Source organism: Parus major, chromosome 4, assembly GCF_001522545.3.
Source record: "Parus major isolate Abel chromosome 4, Parus_major1.1, whole genome shotgun sequence".
In the NCBI taxonomy this organism is placed as follows: Eukaryota; Metazoa; Chordata; class Aves; order Passeriformes; family Paridae; genus Parus; species Parus major.
The window spans coordinates 43,614,398-43,639,083 of NC_031771.1; the positions used below are offsets into that span (position 1 = coordinate 43,614,398).

At 36.3% G+C, this 24,686-nt stretch overlaps 1 protein-coding gene across 2 annotated transcripts in view; it reads left to right on the forward strand.

Annotated features, from left to right (window-relative positions):
- Positions 1-24,556, forward strand: part of NFXL1 (nuclear transcription factor, X-box binding like 1) — a 44,175-nt gene extending 19,619 nt beyond the window's left edge. The window contains exons 16-22 of one of the 2 annotated variants that reach the window (XM_015625324.3): positions 2,779-2,919; positions 5,805-5,971; positions 6,740-6,809; positions 14,189-14,293; positions 15,529-15,615; positions 18,521-18,574; positions 23,496-24,556. In XM_015625324.3, the coding sequence (XP_015480810.1) occupies positions 2,779-2,919; positions 5,805-5,971; positions 6,740-6,809; positions 14,189-14,293; positions 15,529-15,615; positions 18,521-18,574; positions 23,496-23,669 (798 nt within the window). In that variant the 3' untranslated portion in view covers positions 23,670-24,556. Of the gene's footprint in view, positions 1-2,778; positions 2,920-5,804; positions 5,972-6,739; positions 6,810-12,955; positions 13,090-14,188; positions 14,294-15,528; positions 15,616-18,520; positions 18,575-23,495 lie in introns of those variants that run through there. The other variant, XR_001521126.2, reaches the window with a different exon arrangement.
- Positions 24,557-24,686: the final 130 nt, after the last annotated feature.

The following is a 24,686-nucleotide window of genomic DNA, read 5'->3' on the forward strand; positions in this document are numbered from 1 at the left end:
TTCCCTTTCCCTTTCCCTTTCCCTTTCCCTTTCCCTTTCCCTTTCCCTTTCCCTTTCCCTTTCCCTTTCCCTTTCCCTTCTTTCCGTGTCCTGTGGAAGACACAGAGTCTGAAATTGATGCCTTCTTTTTTTTTTATTTTTTCCCATTCAGCTTTCATAAAATGCTTATGGTTCTCATCTGCTTTCTTCATTCTTCAGCTCATCAACCTCCTGGAGTCTGTGGCTACTTTGATGTTTGTCATTGTAGCAGGAGTTCCAGTCCCCATTTAGCCATTTCAGAAACTCATTCCAACTGTAGGAAGTAAAATTTTGCTTTGTCTTCTGGATTTATTACTTAGATCCACAACAGAGAAATGGAGGAAAAAAAATAATGTAGATTTAAATTAATTGAAAATTTTCAGTGTTTGGCTACAGTGTCAGTTGGTTCCAGAAGACTGCCGTATCTTACTGAGCTCAAGCTGAAGCTCTGCTGCGTGCAGAGAGAAGGCTAGAATGTTCCCTTCAGTCAGCCCTCTGAAAGCTACCATTGTTGCCTGGCTGGCTTGTGTGCTTCACCACCCTTGTCTTTGTTTAACAGTGCCTCTCAGCTGTGTGCTTGAGGGATGCTACTGAAAGGGATGCTCCTCTTCTGCCTAAGTGCTTGGCTCTAACTGGAGCTAGTGGTTGTATCCTTATCTGTTGGAAGACTAGCTCCTGGTAAAAAAAAGTCTCACCAACACTATGGAACATTGCAGCCCTAGAGGTAATTGCTATTACTGCCTCAAAGTGTTGTCACTGCCTGAGCCACAGCAGAACCATAGTCATAAAAAGCTGAGAGGCAATGGGTGAGCAAGGAAAGGTAGAGAAGTGGGCGGATTGTAATGTTTAATACATTTTTTCTTTCATTCTTTTAGCATCCTTTGACTGCTTACATTGCTACTGAAAGGGTGTTGTGCTCTGAGGAGGGAGATGGAGTAGGATATGAAGGGGTGGGATATTAGGAACATTAAAAGCTTTGATAATTGGTGTGTGGATTCTGGGTATGGTACTGTTCTCTGCTTCAGACCCTGTTTTTATTAGGCCTGCTGTTCTGCTGGCTTTTCCTCCTTTGGTCACCAGAGGCATCCATCAGAGACAGAGTAGGATGTTTGTAAGGGGCAGTAGGAACCAGGAGTTTGTACTGCTTGATGTAGTTGTTGTACTAGTGCTTTAGTCAGCATTAACTTCAGCTCTGACACAGGGGTGTGAAGGTGATTTGATGTGATGGCCTCATGGTTTTTTCCTGTGTATGCCATGCTTGATGTTCAGCCTGCTGTGCTGGGTTCTCTTCAGTCTTAGTGAGCCAGGATGATAAGAGGAGTTCAGAAGTCTTGTGAATGAACTAGATTTTGCAGTGATGTGATATGGAGTAGTATTTTTTGGGTGAAGCCCAGAAACATTTATATAGGCAAGTGGACTTAAATTGTACTTTGTGTGATTGAGGGAGATGACATGGACAGTACTGAAGGGAGGCTGTCCCTCAATCTGTGCTGTGGGGCCATCTCTCTCTTTTCAGTTCCTGTGTTCACCTGTTTGTATGGCCAAGCCACTGGCAAAAGGCAAGAAACTTGTTTCTGTTGGTCCATTTTCTTACATTTTGATTATTTGAATCATCTTTCTGTAGAGAGAGATGTGTGTTAGGACTTGTTCAAAGTGGTAGGAGATTGCAGTGACAGCTGTAGAGTTTGAAGAGAGAAAAGGAATGGGTACCCTGCAAAGCTGTCCAGTCAACTGCAGTTGCAACATCAAATCACACCCTTAATCTAGTCCAAGTGAGTTATATCACATTAGCCTCTTGTGTAATAACATCACAAATAGTTTGTTTTTCTCTGTGAAGTGATCATGAAATTAAGAAATAGAATCAATTTTTTTGACAGCATCACAGAAAACTAATTTTTTTGGTATTATATAATGGTTAGAAAATGGTAACAGCGAGTTTCCTCTAATCCTTTTGTATAGAGGGACTTGTACTATTCAACTTCAGGCAAGTAACCTAGTTAGGAGTTTACACTGGTTTCAGTACCAATGAAGAGTAATGGCTTCTAAGTAAATGCTCTGGAGTACTACAGAGTTCTGTTAACTGGAGTGTTGACCTCAAATTGGAAAGTACAAATGTGACATAAGACAGTAAAATCTTAGTCCTGTTATGGAGCCATTTCTGCTTCTCCTTACCTCTCCTGGGAGAAGAGTACCTCTCATATTTGATGTAGTCAGTATTTACTTTTTAGAATTTCTGGTTTGCAGGTTGTTTTCTGTTTTTCAAATTGTAAAATATTTTGGGTTTATGGTGACCATAACACAATTAGCCCTGTGAAAGTAAACAGTTACTGTATTCTGCAGAAATACTAAAGCACCCTAGGAACCTTTAATTGAAGATGTGAGTGTAATTCAGAAAGATGGAGGAAATGACACTAAAAGATGTGGGGGTATAATAGTCTTTCAAAAAGAAAGGTAAACTATCCTGTAAAAGTTAGTTGGTTTAATGAAGTGTGCTTTTTTTTTTCCCCTATTATAATCAGTGTAAAACAAATTTGTGTGGATACATTGTTATGTGGACAGGAACCCAAATGATACTTAAAAACAAAATAGAATAGAATTTCACTGTTGTTTTTAATTTTGCAAAGACACTGGAGAACCAAAACTTCTCTGTAATAATAATGTGTGTGTAAACATATATATCTCACACACTATGTATATGCAATGTTTTTATATATAACACACCTGTATATCTATATTTATTTATTTGTTTTTAACTTTTAGGTTAGTCCGTTACCATGTCACTCTGCAAATCCCTACTCGTGTAAGAGATTTTGTGGGCGGCTTCTTGAGTGTCAGAATCATACCTGTATGAAAGAATGTCATCATGTTACTAAACTGAGCAGTAGTGCAGATGGAAAGAAGGTAGGTTAATTTCCTTTTTGCTTTTATTTATTTTATTTTTGTTTTATTTTATATGGATATGCATTGTCTTCAGTTGTACTTGGAAAATAAAGAATTTGCATCTGGAAGGTACAGATTTATTCCAGATCCCACTGGGAGACTTGCATGTATGCTGATTCCACTGATGCTGTGATAGTTAGCTGATCTATGATATTTCCTTGGACTATAAATCTGAGACAATATTATGTTTTTTGCAAATTCTATAACTGTTTGTGTTGACATTACTTTAGTTTCATCAGGATCTTATTTAACACCCTTGAGAAGTCTCTTCTGAAGAGAGAGAAGGGAGCTACTAATGATACCTATATACAAATGCACTTGGAGTCTACTGGGGGAACTATTTACTGAGGAGAGCTTAAATAGGCTGAGGAGGCTGGGAGACCTTTAGGAGAGCACTGGAAATGTTGCAGGATTGCTGAAGACTTTTCAAAGTACTGGGATGATATATTCATGTTTATCAGTGTCTACTAGACACTGTCATTTATGCAATTAAGAAGTTGTAGGTATTAACTACTGAAAATAACATGAAACAAAAGTATAAAGCCTAAAAGTGTTCAAGTTACAAGCAGTCAGAGCCACATATGTTTTGTGGTTTGGGAGAGTCGTGATTTGGAGGAAAGCAGCTTCTCAAGTTTATTTTAAGCATTACTTAATGCTTAAGTAAAAGTTGCAGCATGGGTAGTCTGAGCATTTAGAAAACAGAGAAGCAGAGAAGTTGGGTACAAAGCAGAAATGTTATATTTTAACTAGCTGTTGTTGGCATTAATTTTTCACAAATGGGCTGGGACTGCTGGGTGATGCATCACAAACTTTATTCAGGCACCCTTTTCAGCTCCTTTCGGGAGATGGCACAAGCTCACGTCTGCCACGAGCAGCCCAAGATCTCTTTGTTACAGAACATTTTGAAAATTTTTTGGCCAATAGCATATTGCTAAAGTTTACAGACAATTGTTCTAGCCAGTCACTAAAAGCACACATACACCTGCTTCAGACACTGCTTGCTTGTTTGCTTTCTATTAACAATACATAATACTCTGTCATTAAGCTTAAAACTTTCTGCTATCTTGGGAAGCATATTTTTCTGCAACCTTAAGGTCTGTCTTAGCCAAGGCTAAAAACTCCACTATTGTTTCATGTCCTTGCATAGTGTATTATTGTATCTTCTTTACTTTCAGGCTTTGCAGCTGCAGCTAGCTCTAAGTTCTCTGCTTTTTCTTTTCTGAAGCCTGTTTTCACACCTTCTGAAAGTCTTCTTATACTGTTTCCCCACAGCTGTTATATTTAACTTAAATAGCATAATACCTCTGTGGATTCGTGTCCTGGAAGTGGTGTTGTTGTCATCTAATAACTGTATATCATAGCTAACACATTAATCTATTTATGATTGTGGAAATTTTTTTTCTGAGGAGTATGGGCTGTTAGTGGAACTGGTGGAACAGTAACTTGCAGCAATAGAATAACATCAGTAAACAGTGACAGTTAAGCATCCCCAGTTCTGACTATAAGAGGCTGCCTGCCTGCTGCTTCAGTTAAGCCAATTAAAATGTGAATGAGTCAGGATTATTCCTAGCTCCATTTTGAATGAGGCAATACATTCTCAGAAAAATGGGAGTCTGTGTACCTGCAAAGCATGGGTAAATCTAATTTCTCAATTTTCTTCATTTCTTACAAACTTAAGTTGGTGCTGACCTTTAGAGCTTTTGTTCTCTTGTTTTGGTAGACTAAATGTAGTCAGGGCTGATTAAATTTCTGGCTTATATGTCTGAGTAGTGATTTTTCTGTCTGGAATTTCAGTTTATTCTGCATGTTGTGTTAGAAAAATGTTGCAGGAAGGCCATCTGTTTGCTTTTACCTACTGTTATATGATAGTTTTCTAAATGGTTTTACTTGCTGTTGTTTTTCTTAGATTTGAATTTTTGTGAATAAGGATTTGTAATTAGTCATTGTACAAAGGTTTCTTCTTAAACTTCAGCAAATATTGTTCACCTATAGAAGGAGAAGGGAAAGGGGACTGGGGAAAAACTATCAAAACCTTAAAATTCTTATGCTGTTATTTTGAACAGCATGAAGTAGAACATTGGTGTTGGAGTAGTCCTTTTGGGGAAGCTTTGTGTAGCTTCATTCTTGGATAAATTTGCTTTACTTTGGCTGACTTCTTGGAAATGGAACATTGAATGTGATAGTGGGCCTTAAATATTATGCTGTGTAGGTTAAGTTGATAGATCATGTCAGTCTGTCTGTGTGTGTTTGATCACAGACTGGGTTCTGGAAGTGTTGTTAAGAATATGAGTAGAAATGAAGCTTTATTTGCTGTGCTGTGATATTCATCACCTTGTGCCAGTGATCCTATTACCTGGAATGAGAGTAGTAGCTCTGGTAGATTTGTGTTTAGTCTGTGGAGCAGAAGCAAGACCTTAGGCAACTCCTAGGATATACCCAAGTTAATAATCCTTTTTTGGAAGATTATACAGAATGTCACATGTGTATGGAAATTGAATGATTTAAAGTTTGTTTCTTCAAATCAAGCAATCAAACCCCTCCACCCCTGTATTAGAGAACAGTATGTAGTGACTCAAGCATTATAAGAACATGGTGAGTGGGATAAGGTTCTTTTATGCCCAGGAGGGAAAACAGAATTCTCTTTGACTAATAAACACTGGCATTTCTGGTTTTCTTTTAAAAAACATGTTTTAGTAATTAATCTTGCTTGTGAAATATCATACTGAATAGCTTGATTCTCATCGCAAAAACACCCCAAATCTTTCTTCTATGTAACAGGTCATTAATGACACCTCACAAAACAAATACTTGGCACTTTATTTAGTACTTTGTTTTTATTTTGTTAGGCGGGTCCAGAATGTTCACAGTGTGAAGAGGAGTGCACCAAGGCCCGGCCAGCTGGCTGTCCTCACCGATGTGTTTTGCCCTGTCATCCTGGGGATTGCCCATCATGTCTCCAGATGCTTAAAATAAAGTGTCACTGCAAACTATCAGTACTGTATATTGAATGCTTGTAAGTATCAGAACACAACCCAGCTTTTCATTTGAGTGCTGTTAACTGGAAATAACAATTTGAAATGTCTGGGGATGGGAGCTACTCTTATGGGAATTTATAAAATTTCTCTTGATTATAATTTCTAAGATAATGTTTCTTCTATTTAAATTTTGTAAGTATTTTATTTGGTATTACTGTTAAAATTGCTATAAATGCTTGGAGTCTCCTGAACAGAAACTGTTTTTAGAATACAGATAATCCTTTGAATTATGCAAATATATAATATTTGCAAATCCACATAACATTTGTTCTATATGCGCTTCTTTTAGAGTATGTAAAGAAGAATTTTATACAAGTATTAGGATGCATGTAGTTAGTCTAAAAGGTTTTTGTCTTCACAGTTAATGTCCTTCAATTTCTAGATGTTTGAATTGAAAAACTGCTTAATTTTTCAATTTGTACACCTTTTTAATAATTTGTGTATGTGGATAGACATTAAGCTAGACTTCATGAAATATAAGCTGAAACTTGGGAACTGTTCTGAAAATATTCATCATACGCAAGTATATTTTTCTTCATTTTCTTTACAGTACCTCAAGTCCTCTAAATTTGTGTGGGTTTGTCTGTAAAACATGGCAATTTCTATTAGTCACACAGGATGTGGACAAATGAGTCCACTTTTCTTTACAGTGAAATATACTGAAAATACGCCCCTAATTGCATTCACTTTTGTTGTTTTTAAGTTGGATTTTTTTTAAAAACACAAATACATCTTTCCTTTTACAGAAAACTAACATGTGCTGATTTAAAAGAAAAGGAGCTTCTTATTTCCTGCAGAAATCAGTGTCCAAAAGAGGTATGCCATATTAATAAAGAAATACTTTCTTTATTGAGTTGATGGATATGTGGAATTTGTGAATATAGGCCAAGCAAAGTAGAGAAGCTTGGTGTAAGTGAATATGTTAAATGATAGATGTGAAGGTCATTAGTGAACTGTACTTGAAGGACATTTATTAATGTATTGCTGTCAGCTTGGAGGGTTTTATTAAAGGAACAGAGATCTGTCTCCAAGGCACTAATGGCTTGAATGCTTAAGCATGCAGGAGAGGTTGAATGTGGAAGAGTATGTCCTCTCACACAGTGGAAAACCGGTCATCAATTTATATCTCAAAAATGATGCTGTTTGATTAGGAAAACACTGAGAATTGTGTTTGCTATTCTCATCTAAGTGCAAGTTTAGAATCTGTGCAATTTGGAGGCTAAGGGATTTTATACTTAATAAATGAGATGAGCTAATAATGCACTGGTGTGTTTGTGAAATATATGTTAAGTAGTGTAAAATGGAAGACAAGCCAGTTAATCTCTCTGCTGTATCTGGGCACATCTAAGGGTTTGCTGTGAAGAAGAGCAAGATACTGCAAGATACGTAGCCTATGAACCAGTAGCATCAGTAAAGAAGATTGCTGTTCAATACTACATTTGAGTAATAAACTTTGTGGAACAGGGCAGGAGGTGGTTTGAAAAATTACCAGATTTTCATCAGAAGCAGTTTAGAAATGTTTCAGGATTTCTCTTGCAGCAGCGTTATCCACAAATGAATGCGAGGGATGGGCCGAAACACTTTGTCCTTGTCCCTGCCAGTGCTGTGGTTGTGGGCTGCTTGTGTGCTTTCAGAAATCCTTGCTTTACATACTATTCTATGTTTGTTCCTTAGTTGTCATTAATTGTGCTGAGAGTGACAGCTCTTTCTTTACTCCAGTTTCCACTGGAGGGTTAGAAAACATGTGAAGTGGAAAAGCAAGAATTTCATGATCATCCAGTGTCAGAAACTTCAAATTTGAATCCTTGTCTTCACTAGAAAACTTTTGAGTAAATGTAAAAATTTACAAGATTCCTCCTGCTTTTCCAGCAGTGTCTGTTTCTTGGCTTTTCAGACAAGATTGTGTTAACCCCAAGAGGAAGGCTGTGCTCTGTGCATATTTATGTCTTCTGCTTTTTGCCCTTGCAGATGGCCTATGTGATGGATTTTTTTTTCTGTATGTGAATGTTCCTGTAACAATTTTCTCATCTGGATGTCTGAATGCTCTCTTCCTGGTGGGGGAACACTTTGGGACATTAATTATCCATTTACCTCTTAATTTTGTCCTTTCATGTCCTTCTCTGTTATTTTGGTTTTATTTGCTCCAAGACTTCCTTCTCTGTATTTTCAAGAATGGTGATAATCTCTTATAATAAACTATGTTCTGTATTTCAACTTCTCTTCAAAGATATTTTTTTTTTTTCCTGTACCTCATCTTTGGCTTTGATTAATGTAACTTTTGTGATTTTTCTGGACATGTTCCCCAGACTTAGTCTGGTACCTAAAATCCACCTAGCAGTGGTCCCAAACTTTAGCTTGCAGTTCAGAATTGCCCTGTTCCACAGATGCCTTTTTTACTTAGTTTGGTGGGATGTGAAATAAAGAGTACAACAACAGAATTTACATTAGTTTTATAAAGCTTTAACTTAATTCTAAAATTCATACTCCTATAAATAGAAAATAAGGTTGTTTGCAGCTTCTGCTATCTATGCAATATTTTTAGTGTAATTGATGATGGAAAAAATGCATGTTCTTCCTTTCTGGTGATGCTAGCTCTAGCTCTTACTGCCTTTCATGAAATACAGAAGTTACTTGCTATTAGTACCTTTGCTTCAGGTAGTTCATATCTTTGTGTTGCAGTTCATCCTACTGTCTTCAGATCCTACTTTGGTAGTTACATGGGTACTGTATGGGATTTTTACCAATTTTTTGCCTAAAAAAAATCTGTTCCATTTCTCTGAATACTGAACAGTTCTAGGGATGTTTTGTTTCTGTTTTATAAACAAAATACAGCTCTGCAGCTTTGAGAAAATTAGATACCTGTATCATAATGCAAATTACACTGATTGTTCACTTTTAAAGGAATCATTGATAAACACAATTTGAAGGGGCAGCCCTCACAGATACCACCCTCTCCCTCTCACTCCCACCACCACCTCTCCTCTGCAAATACAAGCCAAGCCCATTTTGTTGTTTTTAACTTTTGTCTTATGAGACAAGAACTTATAAACAACTTGGCCAGATATAAGATGGATAGGACTACTGAATGTAGAGCATTTACAGATTGCAAATCTAAAATGTTTGCCCAAAACGAATTCTTAAGTGTTTTTGTGTGTAGTTCTGGAAGCCTCGAGTAAATTTCAAATTAGTGTTTCTTGAGAATTTTGTTATTCAGTGAAGCTGACATCAAATCATTTGCAGAGCTCAATGAAGTTGATGTTTGCTATGAATCAGTGTGCACTGTCACTCCTAGCTTGCAATAATACAACTTAGGTTCAATAGAATGCAGTATTTTACTGCAGTTGTCATTTTGAGATGTTTTTGGATAATGGAAATTGAAGTAGACAGTATGCTACCCTATTTGTTTTACAGTTGCTGTGGTAAATTTGGAGATAAAGGAAACAAATTATATTGTCAGGTCCTTTGAAAAATTGCTACAAAAACTTGAAAAACTTTAGAAGTTTTTAGCTTTTCTTTTGGCTAAGATAGTATAAAATTAAAAATGTGACTTCCAGCATTACATAGTATAGCTCACATTTCCATTCTGCTTTAGGGAGAAGCAGTGTCTTTAATGCTGCCACAGCTGTTATATATGAGATATTTTAATTAAAAAGTTAATTCTCTTGTTTGGTAGTAATAGCAAGATATCCTGTTGACGGAAATTTGACTTTTTTTTTTTCCTCTTCTTAATCAGGGTGATTAAATTCTTGTGATCATGCTCGTAGATGTTTTGAGACAATTCTTACAGAGAAATTTTAAGTCTATCAGTTTTCATTGTTTGTTTTCCTGTCAGTATTTGTGGATCTGTATTTAATACTTTATTCCATGTATTTAGTATTTTTTGACAAAATAACCATACTTTGTAGTTTTACTGTGTACTCTGCTTTTGTCTTAATGTGAAATATGGGACTCCATTTGATAAATTTCATTTAACACGATAGTGCAGTAGGGACAATGTCATTTTTCCCTCTGTACTCAGCACTAGTGAGGCCACATCTAGAATCCTTTCAATTTTGGGCCCCTCACTATAAGGACATTGAGTTGCTTGAATGTGTCTAGAGGAAAGCAACACTGCTGGTGAAGGATCTGGAGCACAAGTCTGATGAGGGGCTGAGGGAGCTGGGGTTGTTTAGTCTGGAAAAAAGGAGGATCAGGAAGGACCCTATCATGCTGTAAACTGCCTGAAAGGAGTTTATAGACAGGTGGGGATTGGTCTAATTTCACACAGGTGACAGTACAAGAGGAAATGGTCTCAAGCTGTGCCAGTGGAGGTTTAGATCAGGTATTGGGAAAAATGTCTTCACAGGTGGTCAAGCATTGTACTGTGCCCAGGGAAATGGAAAACGGTAGAGTCATCGTCCTTGGAAGTGTTAAAAAATGTGTGCATGTGGCACTTGGGGATGTGGTTTAATAGTTAACTTAAGAGACCCAGTGATCTTAGAAGTCTTTTACAACCTTAATAATTCTGTGATTCTATACATTTTTAAAGTATGCATATATTTTTGGAGTTTTTAATGCATTGAATTAAACATTCTGGAAATAAAATTTAATTCTGTAAACACACACTGCAATTGTATGTGGATTGCAAAAATTTAGTTTTGTCTTTGGAAGTGGTAAAATGCTCTTATGTACTTAGCTTTTGGGATCAGTGCTCAAAAATGCTATTTTCTTTAGTACCAGGCTATTTTGTGTATTACCAGATGTGTATTAACAGGTTATGTTTATTTCCTTCTGTTGGAGTTCACTTAAGCCTCTGTGGGTGTTGACAGAGTTTATCATCCTCAGGTATAATGTTAAAATTTAAATGCATTGCCTGTGGGAAAAGTGTTTGTAGGACATATTTTGGTTGGCTTTTTTTCAGAGCTGTGGATTAAATCCCTTCTTTAATGGCCTTGCATTATCAAACATAAAGCCTATTCAATCTGGGCTTTAGTCCAGAAGCTGTTGACAAGAGATTCTGTACAGTAGAAAAGGATCTAAAGGGGGCACACACTTTTCGTTTTAGCACCAAGCACTGACACTTACAAAAAAGCAAAAAAAAAATCCTTTTCCATTACATTTTTTATCCAGCAGAAGCAGCAGAATGATTGCTTTTGTTTTCTGAGATCATGGGGAAGTGTTTTGCTATTGATTTCACGCTTCTCTTGTTATTTTTTTTAGTGTTGATTTTGCAGTGGAGGGAGTAAAAAGAAAGTTCCCTGCACAGATATATAGGACAAGAAAAGAGCTGGCAGGGAAACTCAACTACATTTGATTTTCAGTGTTGGATTAAACAAACTCCTGTGCTATAAATATTTTGGTCTAATGGTGTCTTAAGAATTTTATTGCATTAGCACTTAGAGTTGAGGTGAGGGTTACTGTATTGAATTTGCAGCTGTGACATGTCAGAACATGACTGTTTGGGCTTTGACACTATTAATGAAAATGTGCTTAATTACTATGGAAGAGTAAGCTGGAAGTAATGGTTCTAGCCATGGCTTGTTCTAGCCAACATGAGGTGACTTCCAGGTGGGACAAGATGGATTTACTGTGTATGATGCTCTTGTATAGGGAGCCAGGAGCCAGGCCCTCCTACTGCACAATGTTCATGCAGTAGCAAATTGGTTTTGCAAAGATTGTGGTCACTGGTGAGGAAACTTGGCCATTAGACTCCATGTTCTGGGTGGTAATCTGAATTTGGTACCATACAAGGCTTACACAAGTTTCTCCCCTCATATTTTCAAAATGAGGCAAAATAATTTTTTTATTTCGGGGAAAAATATTTGCTGATGATAAGTTGTGCCTAAGAAAACCTAAATTCCATCTTTGATAAGGTGGCCAATTTATATATTTTTCGCTCCAGATAAGATGAATAGATGAGATCTGCTGCACAAGGCTTCAGCAGAGTGAGCCAATGCTACTTAGTGAATATCTAGTTCAGATACATGAGAGGGTTAATACCAGCATGAAGGTGGCTAAAGGAAACAACTGTATTTGATTATCTTTAAAAAAAAACGCCCAACTCCCTCCCCCAAACAATATCAAAACTAAAGGAAAGGCTGGAGCAAGAGATACTAACAATAAGGAAGATTTCCCAAGGACTGAACTGACACTTAACTTTGCATTGTTTTCAGTAACGACCTTGGCAGTAAAAACATTGTAATTTTCTGATTAAAAGTTGTGGGGTGTTTTCAGTGTATGAGGGTTGAGGAAGTGCATCTGTAGAACACATGTATTGGGGTCATGTAATTAAATAGAGAAAAAAACCCAAAACAATAAGACCTTACATGTGCAGCTTATAATTAAACTCCCAGGAAACAGCAGATATTCTATTTTTCACAGCATGATTAGCTGGAGAGAAATGCAATGAGAGCTGAAGATGTTTTGGGGAAGGTACTCTACTAAGAATGAGGGGCAATTAAGGCATTGTACGAAGTCCTTCTTGCTGAGATGTCATTTGAAATATTACATGCAGTTCTGGCTGTGTATTCAAGAAACATTGATTGAACATAGTTGAAATTCAATTAAAGGAATACCATGATAATAAAGGGCCTTTTAAGAAAAGACAGAAATACTTCAATATCAGCATAAGAGCTGCGGCTTAAGACTAGCTAGAACAAACGTAGGACACTCCAAAAAAAAAACCTCTTGCATTTTGTAGTGAGCTCCTGGAGCTGTGAAACAATAGAATAGGGTCAGAATGGGGGACTGTTTTCACGATAAGCTTTCATCCAGTACTGGAAGGATATGTGAGGTACTGGATTTCAGGACTGAACATGGTGACTTAAAGGTTCCTTCTAGTCCTGTGTGAAATATGCTGAAACAGTAACTAAAAAACTGAGCTGAAACCACAAAGTAGCAATAATAGCTTTTGACTGTCATGAACATGAAGACATGTGTATGTCTTCTGTAATTTTAGTCTGAAATATTTGTGTTCTGTTTAGGTATATGTTTCAGGATACTAGCTCAGATGATGTGCCAGTTCCAATGGACTTCTGAGAATCCAGATTCACTAATCAAAGTGTACCCACCTGGGTTAAAAACTTACTATTTTCATTCTTGTGGATGAAGTGATACAGTATGTGTACATTTTGAATTTTTAATAAATGTGAAAAATGTATCTTAAAAATTATATACGTCTTAGAACATTTTCCAATTTGCATTAATCACTTGATGACAGTGAAGAGGTGAAATTTCACTTTTAATAAAGAACACTATCTAGTGCTATTTTAAGTAGCTGGGGGCTTTAAAGCTGTCTGCAAGTAACCTGCTTAGATGTCTTCTGTGAGATTCCATCTTTGGTTATTAACAGTATTGGGTTATGTAATTGAAAATGAAAAATTGTTATTGTGAAGACTTCTTGTGAGCATATGAGTGAAGGATATTTTTAGTCAAGTTCTTAACAATGAAAAATCTGTTTACTGTCCTGACATATTTTATCTGATATAATGCTGGGAGCACTGCTACATTCTTATCAGTCAGCATACTTAAATTAGTAACTCAATTCTTACGGAGTAAATTAATGATAATATTTTCTTTGTAAGTTAAAAATTGCACTAGCAATAAAAAGTCTTTATCTTTCAGATGGCAGAAATGGGATATAATCTGCCAAATGCAGAAATTAGAATTTTGTGAAATTATTTTGGACATGATAAGAATTTTGGTGACCCTTATTTGACTTTTGCATAGTTCAGATAATGCTTGAATACAAGATTTCTTCTGTACTATTTTTGTTTCTGATTCTTTTCTCTTCCTTTATTACTGTCTAGTCTACAAGTAGCTACATTACACGTAATTTCAGTTTTCAGGATTTTTTTTTTACCTTATCCATTTGTATTCCACCAGCATAGACATAGCTATGATGATTGTTCTATACATTACTAGTAGAAATGTCTGTTATTGAAACATGTGAAAGAAGAAATTATCTTCTAATCAAGCTGTGCCAGTAAAAGAGAAATCATCCTACAGGAAATGAAAATCAATAATTAAGAAAAAGCATTTCCCCCCCACAAAAAAAAAGAAAAGAAAAATAAATTATTTCACAAGTTAAAAGACTGACTAACTGGATGAGTTTTCTGTTAAAATGCTATGTCTGAAATAAAATCAATTCATAGATTCTTGGTAATTTTACAATGTTTTATTGATGTGGGAGTTTTATTGTGTTTTGTTCCTTACAGTTGCCGTGTGGTCACCGGTGTAAAGAGATTTGCCATTCAGGTAGCTGTCCTCTTAACTGCAGCCAGAAGGTGAAACTCCGATGTCTCTGTAAGAGACTGAAAAAGGTAAATTTACAAGTTGCAGTTTTTGAAGGATGTGTTTTCTTTGTATGTTCCTGGGCTTGTATGGGTGGATGATTGGATTACTGCAGATTGGAATAGAGCCAGTTACTATAAGAGAGCTGTAGCAATTCACATCGGCTGAAGATCTGGGCTGCTATATCAAAAGATTTCCCGGAGAATATAAAATCTTGTTAATTCTAAAATATGTTAGCTGCCTGACTTACAATAGCTTTATAATCATGCACACTTAAATTTTTGTAGTTTTGTGAGAAAAACACTCAGGTGACCTGGAGTGATTTGAGAATAAAATTACATTTTTCTGCTGATATGGGGAAAATTTACAGAAATTGGAATTAGCACGGATGTTGTGAAACCTGAACTAATGTAATTAATTAAGGTTCCCTGAAAACCTAAAAGCAAGTATGGGCATCAGCATCCTTAGCTTCTAACACAGATATGGACAAAGTAATATAACAAGCTTACTATAGCTATACACTATTATGAGGGGAACAACAGAAATTCATATGAAGTCTTGACAAATAATAATGTCTTAATGGAAAAAAAAAAAACCATGATCTGTCTTAATTAAAAGGTGTTTAAATTACTTTTCTGGACTCAGTTAACTTCTGGACCTTCCAGTAGTTCCCCAGAGTCCCCAGCTTCTCCAAAATATATCTTGTGCATCCAAGAAGTTTTGCAGGTGGGATACTCAGCAGGAAAAAAGATGACATATAGAACAAGTGCTTAAAATTGATCAGCCCCTGCTTACAGATAACCACTTTGTTTTGTTTTGTTTTTAATTTCTTCAATACTAGGAGAACAGGAGAAAGTATGATTGAGAATTACTTAATTTCCCCCACCCCGTGACCAGACATTGTCCTGTAATCTAAGCCAGTTAAGATAATGTAGATGAAATTACTGAGACTCTGAATGCAAACTCTTCCTACCAGAGGTTCAAAAGGTTATCTTACTTGTCTAAGGCAAACAAATGAGTAAAGAGGAGAAAAATTAAACTGGACTTGATTGATTTATTCTTCCTTTCAGCTTAGTTTGTTAGAAAGAAGGAAAAAAAAAGGACAGTTTAATACATAATTACAGGTTGAAATAACATTCAGTCATTATCTTTATTTTATATGTAAAACCAATGTTTTACTGAATGAGTTTTAGTATTTTCATAAAGCAGTTGACAACTAAAACCTTATATAGAGAAATTATAAAAGACAAATTATACTTAACAGGAAGTACAGTGCAGCAAGATACAAGAAGACCAGGTTTCACTGGAATGCGATGCATTATGCAAGGAAATGAAGCGGAAAGCCAATGAGGTAATGTATCCATTGTTGCTATAATTTCTTCTAAGAGCTTCAAGAAAAGTAGAAAAAGAACACATTATTTTTCAAGGCAGTATCTGCAGAAATGCAACATAAGTGGATGTGCTGTTGAATAGTAGCTGTTTTTTCAGACTTGAATTTATGAATTATATCAATTGACTCAAATACTATTTTATAACTGTATTATGTAATTTCCATTTTTTTTTCTTTAAATTGATTGGAACTGATTCTTTCCTCTTTCACCGAGAAAAAGTGATGAGCAGTGATGATAAATTTCATTCATTAGGGCTGTAAAACTAGAATCAGACTGCTTCACAGCGCATTGTAAGATCTGTCTTTCCAGTGAAGGTTTTGCAGCTATCAGTTGCTCAGCTTGCCCAGTGTGGAGTATAATCCTGCCACATAGTATTAGTTACCCTATGCTGGAAAAGTTGAGACTTTCCAGCAACTTCAGAATACTACTTAGGCTGCTGTTAACATGACTTCTCCCATAGCTCAGCTGTTTTATGAAGTAAAGAATTTGCTGTGTGCTGTCACACAGAGAGTCAGGATATGATCCTTTAATAAAAACATACACAAAAAGAATTGATTCATAAATTGCTTGGGTTTTATCAGGTAAGTATTAGATGTGATAAATGTACAACCCAAGAACTTAATGGGTAAAGCTGACAAGTCAACTTCTGCTCAGATTTTCAGGATTGATTGTTCTAACAAGTACCACACTGACCATATCCTGCAACTTTGCAAGCAGGTTGAACTCTAAAACTCTTGGGATATGCCTTTAGGGAATCCCGAGCGTAGCAAACAGTTCCAGTAAGAATGTGAAGGTAAGTCCATAGTATATGGAGTCCCTCCCTAAAGCAAAGTGAACTCACAGTAAGACTGCATGAGCTGAGACCCAGCAGCATGTCTCAGTGCGGTCAGTGTCAGTGCTTCTTTGTCTGGAGCAGATACTACAAATTTCTTGCCCTGATGTTGTAATCCTCAGGGAGAAATGGTCTAATGCAGTGAGGAAATGGCTACAAGTTTCTGCTGTAAGCAATGCCACAGACATACTGGATGGCACAACCTAGCTATGTGTACCTCCTTCTCAGAAGAACGTGTATTTACTTGCTTTGGGATTTTTATAGAAAGTGATAAAAAATTTTATTTAAATTCTTTATAGGCACCCTTTTGTAGCCTGTGTCGACTTACTGTGGAAATGACATACTAGAATTGTCATCTCCTATTAGAGGCACTTGATGAAAGTGTTTTATTTATGTCTATTACTGTTTAATGTGTCCAGACTGGAAAAAAAAACTTGTTGAAAACTGCGACATTTACAAAGATAAATTAGTTTACACATTTGCAAAACACACATTAATTTCTAAAACCAAAGTGTATTAATTCTTAATGAAGCTTTTCATGTCTGGCACTTAGTGAGTAAGCACTTCTTACTCACTAGGTGCCTAGGAATTGAATGTGCCTTTTACTGTACATTTTACTAAAGAAATAGTCCTAGAAATGTTTTTCCATAGTGTGATTATAATAGTTAGGGTTCACTTTATCTGTGTACATTATACCTATGTAAACAAATTTGACCACACCAGTGTAAAAAGCTTTTTCTGTTACTCTTTTCCACATTTGAAGATAATTTTTTCTTTTGTAGCTGAAGTTTTGCCATTAGATGGCAGTGAAAAACGAGGGGGCTCATTGTGTAGGTTTTTGCACACCAGACTTTCAGATTTCAGATGTGCATGGCTGGCAAGGCCCTTTACTCACATTTCTGAAGAAACTGCCATTATATCTAGATTAATGAAATTCTCAGTAGTGCTTTTATTTGATACAAAGTTTAGTAATTAAAAAATTTATCTGAAAACCTTCAAATAGGACTGTGCTTTTGGCCCTGCCTGCAGTGCCTGCTGTTTGAGCTGAAGCATGAGCTAGTGTGATTTCACCTTAGTCATAAAAAGATCTTGAATTGGAAATTATTTGTAACCAATTCTACGTGTACATACAGTATTCAGTAAAGTATTTTCATTGTTTGTATGCAAATCATCCAGCTACTAGGATCAAGGTTTATTTAATTTCAAGATATTTATAGGTTTTTACATTTAACTTTTCTAAGTTAGTGATTCAGTGACTGCAATGCTAAAAGCCTAAAAAAGGTATAAAAAAGGGGAGATATTTAAACTTCTCCCATATACTCTTTCTCTGGGAACTTAAGAGGGTGAGAGGGTGTCTTTCTGTCTAATGACCTTTGATGGATTTATCTTCTATTAGTATGCCTGGTTGTTTTTCAGGTTATGTCAGCTTTTGGCAACTACAAATGTCCTGTAGCACTGAAATTCTAGATTTAGCCAAATACTGTGTGGGAGTAGAATACTTTACTCTGTTGTGAGCCAACCCCCTGGTAAATTCATTTTATGCCTTTGCATTATGAGAAGTAATTATTGATGTTTTATCCCTATTTGGCATCTGCATACTCTCCAGGATTTGGTGATCTGTTAGTCACCTGATGAATCCTAGTTATGCATCTCTTCAGATGGAAGCCACTCCATCCTGTTGTCTGTTGTATAAGTTCAGATTTCATATTTATTTATTATTATAGAGCCAAAATTGAATGCAGGTGCTAAGATTCAAGTATGTGGCATCTTTACATATTGACAATTTTTTCTGCACCATTTTTTTTTAATATTTTGTAGAGTTTAATTTGCTTTCTTGAACACTGCAAAATATTGTTATAGAATTGCAACTCCCATGACTACTTTTCATATGACTTCTGGATGGTGGAGCTCACATGATGGAAAGTTTGCAGACTTTTGCTGAGAACCATTCTATAGGAGTAATATGACTCCTTAAGAAAATAGGTTTAGCTGCTGTTTACAACAGTTTTTTATAACTTTGTGTGTCTGGACAGATAAAAGAAGCAGAAGCCAAAGCTGCTCTTGAAGAGGAGAAGCGAAGACAGCAGGTATTAGCCTTTCTTCTTCCTCATCCACATCATCCTCACCTTATTCTTGTTACTAAATAATGTAATTTACATGCAATTAAAGATGTTTAGTTTTTAGTGTGATATGCACAGACATTCCTGTCAGCTGTTACCATACTCTGTGTGCTGTAAATTATTTACAATGGTTGAAGCCACATTTCCCCAAACTGTTCATAATTTTGAACAAAATGGTAACTTTGTATTACTATAACTTTGCATAATGTAATTTATTTTTAAAAATACTAAGTATGCTTTATTTTAATCAAACACTTTACACGGTATAAATGCCACAGGATACTGAATAGCCTCTGGAAGATTTAAATGTTGGGTGAAGCTCCCTTCTCCCTCCTATCATGGAAGAACAAGGACAGCTAGATGAGTCTTTGTCCTTCAAGGTCTCTGGGGTGGGGAGGAAACATGTATTTACTGTAATTGCTGTTGGTGGTGAGGGTATGTGGTTGGCATTGTAATCCACAAAGCTGCTGTGCCAGCTGCCTGGAGGTGCTGATACTAATCATATTCAGGCAAACACTGTAAGCTCAGTTGGTGGTGATGTCTAGGTCAGGTTTGTCATCTGGATTCTGCACACCTTCCAGGCAGTTCATGCATGTGTGCCTGTGCCTGAGTGAGCATTTGACACCAAATCATATTCCATGTCCAGTGTGTGCTTTCTGACTTCTTTTACTCAATTGTCACAGCATCTATGTATTTAGCTGAGACTTGTGTTTTCACCTGCATGTCACACTGTTTTTATCAGGGATCAGCGGCTTGCTCCCTTCTTGGAAGGGGACAAAGGGAGGCAAGTTAGCAGCTTACAGAACTGATCCACTTGTGCCATTTCATGAATCTCTTTAAGATAAAACAGTTTCTCTGTGGGTTGCAACTTCTGTTACACACACTTTGTAAGTTTTCTAAGCAATTAATGAAAATGTTACATCTAAAATGGTCTGCAAGGCCTGTTTCTGTTTGGCAGAGGGGAACCTTGTCTGCTCATCCTGCAAGAAAAGCATGATTATGCATCTATTGTCCAGAGCACCAGGCATTGTTTTGTGAACATCCTGCAATGTTTATTGCAATATTCATATCTCAGCTGTCTACAGTACTGAGCACATATTCCCCCATATAACTTCTAGACAGTTAATCTATTCTTGTTCTCTAAGCTGACCCTAGAAATGTTACTTCTGGTATATAGGTCAGGAAGTGTAATTTACATACAGATGTCTGAAACAAATTAGGCCAAGGAAATCTGTAGGTGTTGGTTCTACAAGCTAAGTACTGAGATGTGCTGATGGGCATTTAAACTTGTAAAGAACATGCTTAACAGTCCCAGAGCTAGGAAGCCAAAGTTGCTGATGTTTGTCTTGAACTGTTTTCATGCATTCCAGAAGACATCCCACCCAAGCATTAATTATTTCTGCCCAAATCAATTTATAGTCCCTCTAGTCAAGTCTCAGTAAGGAGGCTCCTCTATATCAATAGCAGATTTACTCTACCAACATAATGTGCTGGATTTTGGGTGGGTTCTTCAGCAGTGATTGTTTCTTTCTGCAGTCACACCACCATTGCTTTCTACTTGTACATTCTCTGAAGTCTCGCAGTTCCAGCCCAACAGTAGCAACTTCATGCAATATATGGCAACTGCTCTTGCATATGTGTTTTGTGATGGATACAACTTAAGGGATAGAAAATTCCACCTTTTACATAATGAACCCTATTGAAAGGTTAATTAAGAGTTGATAGTTAATTATTGCATTAGGAAACAGTAGGACAAAAACAGTAAAAAAACAAAACAACACAAAACAAACTGTAAAAAAAATTGGACAGCTGTAACTAATAAATAGACTCTAGAACTGCATACGAGTACTAACCTCAACTACTGCAGCCTTTTTATGTCACATTGGTTCCCATCCAGTTAGAACTCATCATCTGCCGTCTGTTGATGGAAATTGGAGGACATGACTATCTTAGGATGTCGGGTCACATTAAGAGTATATTTTTGAGTGCACTCCCTTCTGACAAAAGTTTGCATCTTGTACTACCTTCCTCAATATCAGCACATTTTTGTAGAGACTGTTCATCTATTAGTCACAGTTCCTTAAACCTATTTTGATTAATACTTCATTAAATGTTTTATATACAAATTAGTTAGTGCTCTAATAAGTCTGTGCATTTATATTTTGGTATTTGCTATATTTGGGAGCAGGTTTTGCTAATACCATTTACAGATGGAATCACTTGTTTCTTAGTGGAAGAGATGGCTTGGCCAGGCTTCTTGTCATGGCCCTAGCAGCCAAACTTTCCCTCTGCTTCTAATTCAGAGGCACCCTGTGAGGCCAGGGTTTTCACAATTGCTAGAGGTGGAAAAAGATCAACACTTTGATTATTTAACAACTCAGACCAATCTCTCTCTGTCCCTCTCCATTGTAAAAGATTTGGTTAAACTTTCAAGCTAACTGTTTAGAGTTCAAATACTGGAAGCTAAGGTCTTGAATCTGAAGTGTAATTCACTGAGTTGTATGAAAGGTTTTGTTTCCCTTTTTTAATGTACAAAGAAAAAATTATAACAGATCCTTAGAAGTTTAAAGAGTCAAGTGTTCCCCTCCCCTTTTAATAAAAATATATCCTCACTTTCAGAAAATACACTTTATCATTGTTACATGCATTCCTTTAGCTACATTTTCCAATGGGAATGCTACTCCTTTCAGTGCAGGAAGAATATAGTGAATAACATGAAAGAACAAAATCCAGTGGCTGAGCAACACTGAACTAGATGTTTTGAGTATAGAGTTTAAATAAACACATTTAATTTTACTTCTATTAGGTTTATATACAAAGAAGTTAGGTTCTTATCTAAATAAAAACCCTAAGCTAGTTTTGAAGAATTAAGTTTGTTTGAAGACTCAGAGATCATTCAGGAACTGTCACTTCAGGAATGTGACAGTTACACAAAATCTGTAGGTAGCTTTTCAAGAGTAGTAATGGCTTTTCTCTCATATTCTGTGCCTACAAATCTTTTTTCATTCTGTATTTTGGCTTTTAAAATTGTGTATTTATTTTTAGACAGGTTTTTGTAGAGTTCACTAGGAAAACGATTCAATAGCTATTACATAATTTTGTTTGAGCACTTTAATTTTATTATGGCAATTCGTAGAACTTTCTGCTTTTAAAATACACTGATCACAAGTGTATAGTAACTGTAGAAGCCCCAAATTTTTCTTAAGTGTCTGTCTAAAATGAAATACTGCCATATTGTCTATTAAACCATAAAAACCTCTGCCCTTGCCTCCAGAGTTTGAAAAACTGTTCCATTGAAATATTTGCTTTTCTGAAGGAGGATTAGCTAGTTAAGAGTAATCTTGTTTCAAAATAAGCTGTGACTTCATCTGAACTCTTCTCCCATATCATCAGAGAAGTGCCAGCAATTTCTGCCTTTATTAGGTACAAAGGAATAGACATCAAAATAGGTCCCTTTTTCCTGCTAACAGTGGTATCTGGCACAGGAAGGGAAGAACTGCTTTGTGAAACTGACAAATATTTGCTGTTAGTGGAGGAAGACCAGACATCAGGCAACCTTGAGTTCTGAGGGAAAATTTTATTTACTGAACTACTACTCTGTCCATTTCCCAAAACAGTCTTTTTCTTGTGTTTTTTAGTGCACCTAGTGTATTGTATTAGGCCCTCTTCCTGGCAGCACTGCAGTTGTAGTCACATAGATTTATTTCCTCGCATGGTCAGACTTTGTCTCTGTTCACTGTCCATGATTCCTCTGCTTCAGCTCAGTCTTGTGCCTTTTGCCCAGCCAGTCCTGGCTTGCTGTGCTCTGCTACTCCCATCTCTTTTCCTTTTCACTCCATCTGGTTTCTCTGCTCCCTACTGCCTTGTCCTGTGTTTTCTCAAGCTAAAAACTTGACCAAAACTCCAGGTAATCATCAGACCTTTTCTGATTTTAGTCTGTCTCAGGTCTTTAGAGCATCTCTTCTAATTTTCTTAGCAATTAGATGCCTTCTCATTGGAGCCTCATCTTAGTCTTCACTCTATGCTACCTAGTTTGAGTTTTATTTCAGTTTTGTACACTCAAATTTGAGCTTTTTCTGTATTCTCTTGATGGTCTTTTAAAAAAATATGAAGGGGGACGAGGAACAGGGATCAGGGATCCTATTGTTTATTCCAGACAAGACCCTGAAAATGCTATTCTTTGTCAGAAGCCTGACATTCTTACTTTTGCAATTGTTTTGCTCGATTTTTGGGCCTATAGGCATATGCTTCCTATTGGAGGATATTATATACCTCTTACAGTCATATGAGTGATTAAATGTTCAAATTATAACACTTAATAAATGGAATATTTTTGTGCATATCTAAGATTATTGCAATTAAAATAAAATTTATTGGGCATGCAAATACAAAGAATTGAGGGAAATAACACAGATTTTTAGTTACTTATGTTTTCATTAATTTATTTTTGTCAGACTGCATCTTTATTATTAGGGGATGTCTTTGAAGATTTCAGCCCATGCCCTTATAGAAGTTCGTAAAATAGCTTAAAATGCAAGTGTGTTTTTTAATAGGAAAAAAAATTAAATTTAACATTTCATGGAAATAACAATCTTATTTTAGCTTAATGTATTCAGCCTGAGTTAAAAAACTGATCATGCAAAACTTCAGCTGGCTACATTTTTGGCAATGTTTTTATAGGGAGCTAAACAACAGTTTAATACTTGAAAGCAACATGCTTTGTACCTGTGGGATGTTGTGCTACCATCTCATCTCTGAGATGTGTAACTTCCATCGGCTGACAGTTACTTCTGTGATATGTTATTTGGTAATGTTACTTAAAGCCTTCACATTTCCTTGTTCTTAATTCTGAAACAAATGTCAATTGCTTGTGGTTCTCTTTATTTAGGCTGAACTGGAAGCTTTTGAAAACAGATTAAAAGGGCGAAGGAAGAATAAGAGAAGAAAGGATGAGGTAGAAGTTGAACAATCATCGTGGCAAAAGTACAAGAACCTCATTATGCTGCCAGTGTTCGGAGTTGCTGTTGTGATGGTCGCATGGCTCATGGTCTACAATGACTGAAAACAACTCAATATTTAATATACCTCAGTTGGACTTTAGGGAGCTATTATTCCTAGAATGTTAGTCTGTGTGTAACACAACTTAATAAGCATAGAATTGTATGTATACTATTTGCTAAGAAAAATGCAGAGGAGGAAAGAAATGTCACCTTTTGTGTTATTAGATAACAAAACTGAACTCAGACACTGAAACTAATAGTAGATTCTGGTCTACACTGAAGTGTTGATAGTTTGACTGAGATTTGTTAACATCTCTTCTATTAGTAATGTTATGTTTCCTTGTCTCCATTTCATAATACTAGGAATAGCTTAGTATAAAATGCTTTATTGAATTTATGTTTCCTGTAAAATCAGCTTAGTGGTTTATTGAAGGTTAGTGTTCATAATGCTAATCTTTGTTGTATCATATGATAATTTCTGTGCTTCATGCCAGTTTTAATTATGACAGCTAACAGGGAACCTTGGGTCACTTAGGTTTGAATATTCTGGAGCCTTGTTCAGAACTTTGTTCAGATAAAGGAAATGTGAGCTGTCTTTCAATTTAGCTGTATCACAGACAAAACAGTGCCCCCCTCCCCTTACAAACTGTGGGGTTTGCTTTTTTCATTGTTTCACTCCACCCCTTCCCACCCTTGTTTCCTCAAAATTGAAGTAACTGAAAAATTCCAGTAATGGTCAGATACACATGCTGAACATGGATGTGAAGATTCAAGGCACAGGGGTGCATTGTCACTGTTCCCCCAATTGCCAGAAGCAGCAAAACAATTTGAAATTAAGAATATCAATTGACTGTTCGTATGGATAAATGTCAGAGTTGGATATTTGCATAGGTGTGCAAAATTGTAATTGGATAGTGTAACAATCCAGTTATATGATATTCTAAAGCCATCTGGATGGTGCTTGGTAGTCAGATTTGTTGGAGGTTAATTTTTCACAAATGGGCTGGGACTGCTGGGTGATGCATCACAAACTTTATTCAGGCACCCTTTTCAGCTCCTTTCGGGAGATGGCACAAGCT